The sequence below is a fragment of the Contarinia nasturtii genome, unplaced genomic scaffold (genome assembly GCF_009176525.2).
Source record: "Contarinia nasturtii isolate CC-2019 unplaced genomic scaffold, AAFC_CNas_1.1 Cnas_scaffold_187, whole genome shotgun sequence".
Taxonomy (NCBI): domain Eukaryota; kingdom Metazoa; phylum Arthropoda; class Insecta; order Diptera; family Cecidomyiidae; genus Contarinia; species Contarinia nasturtii.
Window position 1 is genome coordinate 3,115,108 of NW_022197544.1, and position 8,003 is coordinate 3,123,110.

Consider the following 8,003-nt stretch of genomic DNA (forward strand, 5'->3'; position numbering starts at 1 on the left):
TAATTTTGCTCGCAATGAGACTTTTTTTTAAAACGATAAAAAATGAATACATCTCAAGAACAATAGTTTGAAACTCTTTTATTTTCAAAGTATTCGAATGCTTTTTGTATATGCACAGTTTACAATTAAACCGTATTCGTTTGTGAGCCCAAACCGAGCGTAAAAGCTTTGATTTTTGGAGTGCGACGAAGATAGGCAATCAACAACAGAACCAAATAAAGCACGAATACGAGAGAAGAAAATTAAAGACATATCATTCATTAAAAAAGTATATACACAGTACACAATACGTAATTCAAATGAAGAAGAGCACCGAATGAACTGCGAAAATTAGGTGAGTAAATGATTGGATCATTTTGTGGTGCTCTTGTTTCGTTGGTATTTTTCAGCTTAAATTCGTTCGGTCAATATATTCATCCAAAGTCGATTATTATCTCGATAGTTGATTGTGTGTTTGTTTTGTTTATGGTGATGATGATGATGATGATGATGATGATGAAGAGAGCGCGAAATATAAAAAACTTACTATATTATACTATATGTCAACATACAAGTACATATAGATAAAATATGACAAGTAACAACAGTGAAAACACGGTTCACAAACATGGCAATAAACGATAGCTTCTTTATAAAGATACGCGCGTTGACATAATGTTTTCGTTTGGATATAAGTGACAAATAAGTTCCGCGCTTACTTACAATGCTGCATTTTATTGTATAGACAAGCAATGACAAAACATACTGAAATTTGACAATTTTAGAACTTGACCAAATTATTCTGGCCTAAGAAGTTGTATGCGACAATAAAATCTCAAACGATACCCAATGGACAATAGCAAAGTGTTTTAAAATGAAAGAGAGTGAGAAAATTTTTACGAGTGCTTTATGATTCATCTACCATATTGGAAATGAATGTCTATGTATCGAAAATTGGCGCATAACTAAATGTGTAATTGTGTTTGAGAGAATAAAAACGAATACAAATATTTAGCGCTTGTAAATCTCAAACAAACAAAGCGGGAGGAAAATGGCTATATGATGCATTCGATTTCGTTATGTTCGTTTTTTTTCTCTCGCAATTCTGTGTTCGTTCTTGCACGAGCCCGTGATTCGGCTCCTGTGTGGTTCTCTCTATCTCTCTTTTTCTTCTCTCTCTATCTACTGCAAATGCTAATGTATGTACGTTTGCACTTGAAATCAGAAGGCGACTCAAAGACAATGTGCAAACCAATTTTTTCATATTGTTCATATTCATCGATTCGTTCACTATCACTATGCTTTTAGAAATAGACGTCATACGAAATTTGATTTGATGATGTGTTTTACGTGTGTTTTTTTTACTTTCATTTCTTAAAATACTCGGTTGCGGCAAATTCACCGTTGCGTCAACTTTCTTGTCCTTTTGTATAGTCGGCGCTAGTTTCAAAAAAATCAACGTATTACAATACCCCAACGCTACATTATCTCGATATGCAATACAAATAAAGCAGTTCGCACATGTAAAACTGCAATTAACCATTTAAAACGTTTTTGCGCCAAATTTTCTCTTATCGGTGTGGTACATTTTTGTCATTCTCGCACTTATACACATCGGAATTCACCACTTCATTGTGCTACCGACAATGTCGTTATAATACCACATCTTCAAAATAACCAATTGTGAGATGAGAGTTTTGCATTAGACCATCATATCGTCAGATCCATTTGGAGTGTTGACCAAAGTTGTTGCACAAAGCAAATATTTTAACTAACTTATTTTTTTTCTGAAAATTGTACAAAACTTCAACCAATATATTTACTGTAAGTAATTGGAAATTATATTCTTCTCTAGATTCTCGACTTTATATTATTATTTTATTTTATCGCATTGTTGTCATGACGATTTGTGCAAGAACGGTATAATTTCAATCGTTTTTATTGGATTTTTCTGTTGTCACCATTTCTTCAATTTGCAGTGTGAAGAAAATTATGCTTATTTTAGCATTGAGCACAAAAATTGTGCACAAATAAAAAGATATTTTACCATACAACAAGACAGAAAAAAACGTGCCTCGGTTTGAATCAGTTTTTATGGTATCGTACATATAATGAACAATAAAAAAAACTGATTGCAAGTTGCAACTTGTGATTTGCAACCAAAACTAAATCATTTAAATCCCTGTTAAGTTCAATTTAATTAATTGAAGGCTGTTGGAGGTATCACGTTGTTAATGCCACAGTTAATTTAAAAGGTATTTTTCCATGGCTATTCGTTTTTTAAAAGAAAACCAAATACTTGAAATTTAATCGATGATACGTACAAAATACTCGTTGAATAATGCAACGATTTCCATATTATATTGTGCAATTGAAAAAGATTTGGTATTTTCTCGAAAACGTTGTCCTCCATCTTTTCACTTTCGTTTTGTCCGTATTACCGTTAGGTGATGAATTTCGATAGTATCCGTTGCATAAAAGAAAAATGGGAATACCGCAAACATGCATTGAACGCTTTGCAATTTAGATTTTTTTTATGTGATTCTTAAATTTGTAGAGCGTACACCGGACAGAAAATGGCAAAAATGACCAGATATTGCATTCGATTTGTATTAATAATAAATATTTTGGCCAAACATTTGACTGAATTATATTTTTTTAGTGAGCATAACCTCAATTGTACTTTTAACCTTTTATTGCGATTCAACTAAATGAATAACGGTTCTTTTTGCGCCATTTTGAATGTTCTCCATTTGTTTAAATTTTAGGTACATTAGATACGTACTTTTAGATACGTTACCATCATTCGCAAACCGAAAAATTGACTTTCTGGATTTAATTCAGAATAAAAAATATTGCAATCGATAGAAAAAGCAAAAAAAAAAAAACCAACAAAATTAAAACATCTATAAAAGACTGGAAGAAAGTACATTCAATTAGACCAAGCATCGGACATCCCTGGTGTGACAATCTAGCGATTTACTGATCAAATCAGTTACCATGACATTCCCATCGGGTGGCTCTGTATTTGACGAACAATTACAATGGGTGAAAGACCATTTCGAAAAGTGGTCGCATTGCGAACGCGCCATTGCCGTTTGTTCAATGCTCAAACAATTCCAGCATCCAACATTGCGTTTCATACATTCAAAAATCGAAGCAACATATGCCCAAAGCTCAGATTGCGAAAAAATTAAATGGATGGAACAAAATTCAAATGACAAATCGTATATTAACGAGCTCTGTGATTCATACAAATCGTTGACAAACACAACAAGTGATGTGCAATTAAACAATAACAACAAAGATTCAATTTATTTTGAATCGGATAGACTAATCATCGGTGACATCAATTCAACCAATTCAATAAGTAGTAGTACCATGAATAATAATAATAACAACAACTATAGTAATAATAACGCGAACAGCACTAGCATAAAGGTAAATTTAGCTGAACAATTCAGTACAAAAGAAGAGATCTTAAAAGAGATCCTTAACTGTATTCTCATGCTGAAAATTGGCAACGACGATGTGATCCAAGAGTATTTGGCGCTAATACCATTCATGGTAGACGACACTCATCGTCGAATTATCAATGTTGAAGTCGTGATGCAGACACTATCGATATTGGTCGCTCATCCAGCACTCTCGTCGGAGAACTTGCGGTAAGTCAGAATAGTGTAATTGACTTTATACTTTGCAAAATTTCTAATATGGTTACATGATTACACAAAAACTGATAAACAATTTTGTGCATAAACTTTCGTCATAACATTAAATTAATACCCCAAATGTAGTTGAAAAGTATTTCATAAAAGATATAAATCAGAAAATCGGCTAATTCACAAATATTGGTAAATGCCCATATTGCCTTAACTTAATTATTTTCACCTGGATTAAACTCGACGTATTTTCTATTAATTAACACAATTTAAGATTTTAAACATCAATAATATCAATAATATACACTGCACCAAAAATATTTTAAGTTAAATTGAATTCCGTTCAATGCAATAAATTTTACTTATCGTTTTAAACACGACGGTAATTTTTCTTTTCTTTACAAGTCTATCAATGCAAAGATTCGACTGATTTGCTTCAACTTAAAATACATACTAAGGCCACATGCACTCGAAACATTTGGCTCGTCAACAATCATAATTTATTACAGAAATTTCATTTAGAACATCCACGTTAACCCACATAACGTATTTGATTGAACATGTTTTTTTTATTTCGTCCATCAAGATAACATATTTTCCGAACAGGAATGAAAATTCATTTGTTTTGTTTTTCTTTGTATTTCGATTTCATTTTTATCACGCAAAAGGCTTCCATTCAAATTTCAAAGTGACACCTATCAACTTCGAAAATGTATGCTATTATCACAGCAAATGTTATCTATGTATTTATCATCGGTCACTTCTTCGAGTTTCAATTGTAATTTTAATCAATTTCATTCAATTAACTACCTACACTACCCTTTCTGTGTGTATACAACTAAGTTGGGGATATTTTTCGTTTTTGGTAGTTAATAAAAGAAAATAGTGGCTATTAAGCGTTAATTTAATGAGACAACTGCGAGGATATGCGGATCGCATGTTACTCACATGCACGCACACATGCCACAAAGTATGAAATTTAGGTGACCGCAATCTTCTCAACTCAATTAGTTCCATCAGTAACCATTTAACGTCCAACTGAAACATATTTCATAGAAATTAATTGGGTCATAGTTTAAATAAAACCGATTGTATTGAATGTAATGACTTTTTATTTTTATTTATTTGTGTATTTTTTCTACATGAAAATAGTACGGTAAAAGAGCACATTGAGCGGCTGAAGTGCATTATTCAGGTGCAAAATGGTCACTTTCAAAATACAGATTGGCAAGCAATTGCTCCTCCATTGCATGCATGCCACTATAAGACACCAACAACCAATATTTTCTCATCATTATCATCGGTCGGCTCATCACAAATTCAGAACGAGAATCTATACGACACTCAAAGTGACTATATAGAAACTGATACTGGCAGTGCGGGCCGAAGTAGTGGTGGTGGCAGTGATTTTTGCCTATCAAACATTAGTATCCCATGTAAACAGTGTCACAGTGTAAATACCAACGTGGACGACGCATATAGTTTTCTAAATGCATCGGATGATCAAAATATTTCCTTTTCGAAAAATGGAACCGAAATCCACGATTTCAATCCGGACCAAGAACATACAAATGCTCAATTTATAAAAAAGTAAGTGATTTTATTTTCATTTGATGATTTGGTATATTTTTTTATCCCGTATTTTTATTTACAGTTTCACGCTAAATCCACTGATTGATAACATGGTATTAAAAACTCGTCGTTCCAACAGTCTAACAACAGGTGGTTTCAAGCAAAATAACCAATTTCTGGGTGCCACATTCACATCGTCAACGGAAAATCTATCGCATTTACATAAACCACGAAGCTATTCATTGTCCATTGAAAATCCAAGATTATTGATGACAGCAAGTGGTTCTGAAACACGATTGGATGACTTAAAACCGTCATTTCATACGTTCCAAACACAAAATCCAGGCATGAAATATGTTTATCCATGGTTGAAACGATTACGATTGCACAAATACACTCATATTTTTGAAAAATTCACCTTCGAACAAATGATGGATGTCACTGACAGCTATTTAGAACAATTAACTGTAACACAAGGAGCCCGAACCAAACTCGTTAACTCCATCCAGAAGCTCAAAGAGCGATACTCTCGATTAATACAATGTGAGCAAGACTTGAAAAATGGTAAAGTAAGCACAGAAATAGCGATCCAATTGCTACTCGAACTTGTCGAAACTCCAATGAAACCGGTTGACATATATGATTCAACTGATGTTGCAGCTCAATTCCTCAAATTGTTGAATACTGGTATGTTGGCAAATTCTTAGACAATTTTTTTTGGTTCCTTTATTTGTAATTTTTTTTTTATTCTCTCGTTATAGTTTGTAATATTATGAACGGTAAACAAAATGGACCACAAGACGAGGAATCAATAAATCAATTGATTCAAATTTTCGATATTGTTCAGTTGAGAAACGTGGAACCATTCCTATCAAATGCGAACCAGCTCAAAGATTTGCGATACGATATTGATTTGATTAAAATGAAATTCCCGCCAAAGAACCACTATCACAAAAATGGCAATGGATCCACAAATAGTAATGCAAATAAATCGAGGTCAGTATTAATTTGTTTGTATATACTTTAACAATAACCCGTGAAAAATATATTTTTCTGTGCATATTTTATTTTTTGTGTGTAGATGGCCCTCGTCTTCAAAATCGCATAGCAAAAATGGGAATGAAAACAAACCACATCGAAAGAACTCAAATCCAATGACGAACTTTAATTTGGTTTCAATACAACAGGTAAGCAGATAAAATTAATTTTTTTTAAATAATAATCACCGACTTAATCATGGAATTACCTTTCCTTAGGCTCAGAAGCAACAAAAGTCACAACATCTTGGTTCCAAATCGAAGCAAACGCAACAACGTCCATCTCGACAATCCGAATTTACCAACAACTACCATCCGACGCCAACAAGCAGTTATAGTAAATCATCATCATATCCAAACTTCAGCAGCAATGGAAGTAGTAGCGCCAGTTCTACTGGTAGTAGTCAACAGTATGCTAACATTGGTAATCAAAACACCAACACTCCACAGGTAAATATCAGTCGATTAATTAAATTTCTCCATGTCTTCCAATTTTGATTACTAATGCTGAAAATGTACTATTTTTTACGACTTTTTCATAATAGTTACATCATTCATATCATCGACATTCGGTCAGCAATCTGATAACTATTACACCTGCAAAAACAACGGTAACTGTAACACCTACAACTTCAATTAGTCAACATCAAAAAACATCAAGCTGCATGGGCTTGCATCTATCATCACAATCAACACCGCATTCGAATTTAAGTACCAACAGTTTAAGCAATAGTGCAGCGACTTCACTCATATCGTCTTCCATCCAAACGGCAATGAATTATTGTAAGTATAACTTCTATCATGCAATCACATCAAATATATCGATTGTTTTTTTTTGTTTGTTAATTTTCAATAAATTTTTTTCTCTTATTATTGAAATTAAGGTTCAAGACAATGCTTAACCGAACTTACACCCGTAACAACAATAGGTCGTTCAAGTTCGACGGGTGGTGGTAGCTATTTAAAACAAACTTCTAACAAAAACATACTCAGTGATATTAGTCCATATAGAGATTTGGAATTTCTAAGCTTGCAAATGACTGAACAAGCGATCAATTGAATCAGCATAATTAATAATAATGTATGTATAAATTAGTCCGAGAAATATTAGCTACTGCTATTTGCTAGTATATGCTGCATGCTATAAGTTAAATATTCAAAGCAACTGACAAGGGTGACAATTCGGATATTTTTCATTCACAAAACCGAATCACACGATCGATATTTTTATTATTGTGCCAAGCAGAATTACAATTTGACCGCAGTTTGAACTAACTCCATGTGAGAGAAAAATTTCTGTCCTAAATCAAATGCTAAGCACTATTTATGGAAATGGACTTTAAAAAAAACAAACATATTTTAAACAAATAAGAAAAAAAAAAAAACAGACCACTTAACGGATGCACTCAAATTTGGAAGTCTTGACTAAGTGATTAAAAAGAACAAAATTCATCGATTAGTTCAATATGAACCTTAATGCAACAAAATTGTATATATTTCAGCTATTTTTTATATTAAAATTATTATGTGGTTTTGTTAATTCATTTATAAGTTATATTAAAGTTATGGACATACTCTCATTTCCCTCGTGCAAAAAACGAGGTTGTTTGAGAGTTCGTTTCCAAATATTCAGTTTGAACTCGTATTTTTTATTTGTTTGATTACTCAAGTGACATTATTGTTGTATTTAAAATTCCTAATAGTATTGTGTTCATTGTATGAAATGCCAAAAATGAAAATTAGCTAACAAAAT

The 8,003-nt window shown here is 32.7% G+C and overlaps 1 protein-coding gene across 2 annotated transcripts; it reads left to right on the top strand.

The window, feature by feature from the left end:
* LOC116352194 (protein Smaug) lies at positions 1-7,889 on the top strand. 2 transcript variants are annotated; one of them, XM_031784595.1, is made up of 9 exons: positions 1-334; positions 2,748-3,644; positions 4,794-5,231; positions 5,296-5,900; positions 5,975-6,209; positions 6,295-6,400; positions 6,470-6,700; positions 6,796-7,033; positions 7,135-7,889. In XM_031784595.1, the coding sequence occupies exons 2-9, from the start codon at positions 2,980-2,982 to the stop codon at positions 7,308-7,310; spliced, it is 2,694 nt and encodes an 897-aa protein (XP_031640455.1). In that variant the 5' UTR covers positions 1-334; positions 2,748-2,979; the 3' UTR covers positions 7,311-7,889. The 2 variants fall into 2 exon arrangements, with proteins under 2 accessions (XP_031640455.1, XP_031640456.1); XM_031784596.1 differs by lacking the exon at positions 1-334 and adding an exon at positions 1,673-1,803.
* The last annotated feature ends 114 nt before the right edge of the window (positions 7,890-8,003 follow it).

What these genes read in the sequence shown, in the direction of transcription:
- LOC116352194 (XM_031784595.1), top strand. Translation starts at nt 2,980, where the DNA reads ATGACATTCCCATCGGGTGGCTCTGTATTTGACGAACAATTACAATGG. An exon ending in AATGCTCAATTTATAAAAAA is followed by an intron (nt 5,232 to 5,295) that starts GTAAGTGATTTT and finishes TTTTATTTACAG; the next exon opens with TTTCACGCTAAATCCACTGA. An exon ending in AAAACACCAACACTCCACAG is followed by an intron (nt 6,701 to 6,795) that starts GTAAATATCAGT and finishes TTTTCATAATAG; the next exon opens with TTACATCATTCATATCATCG.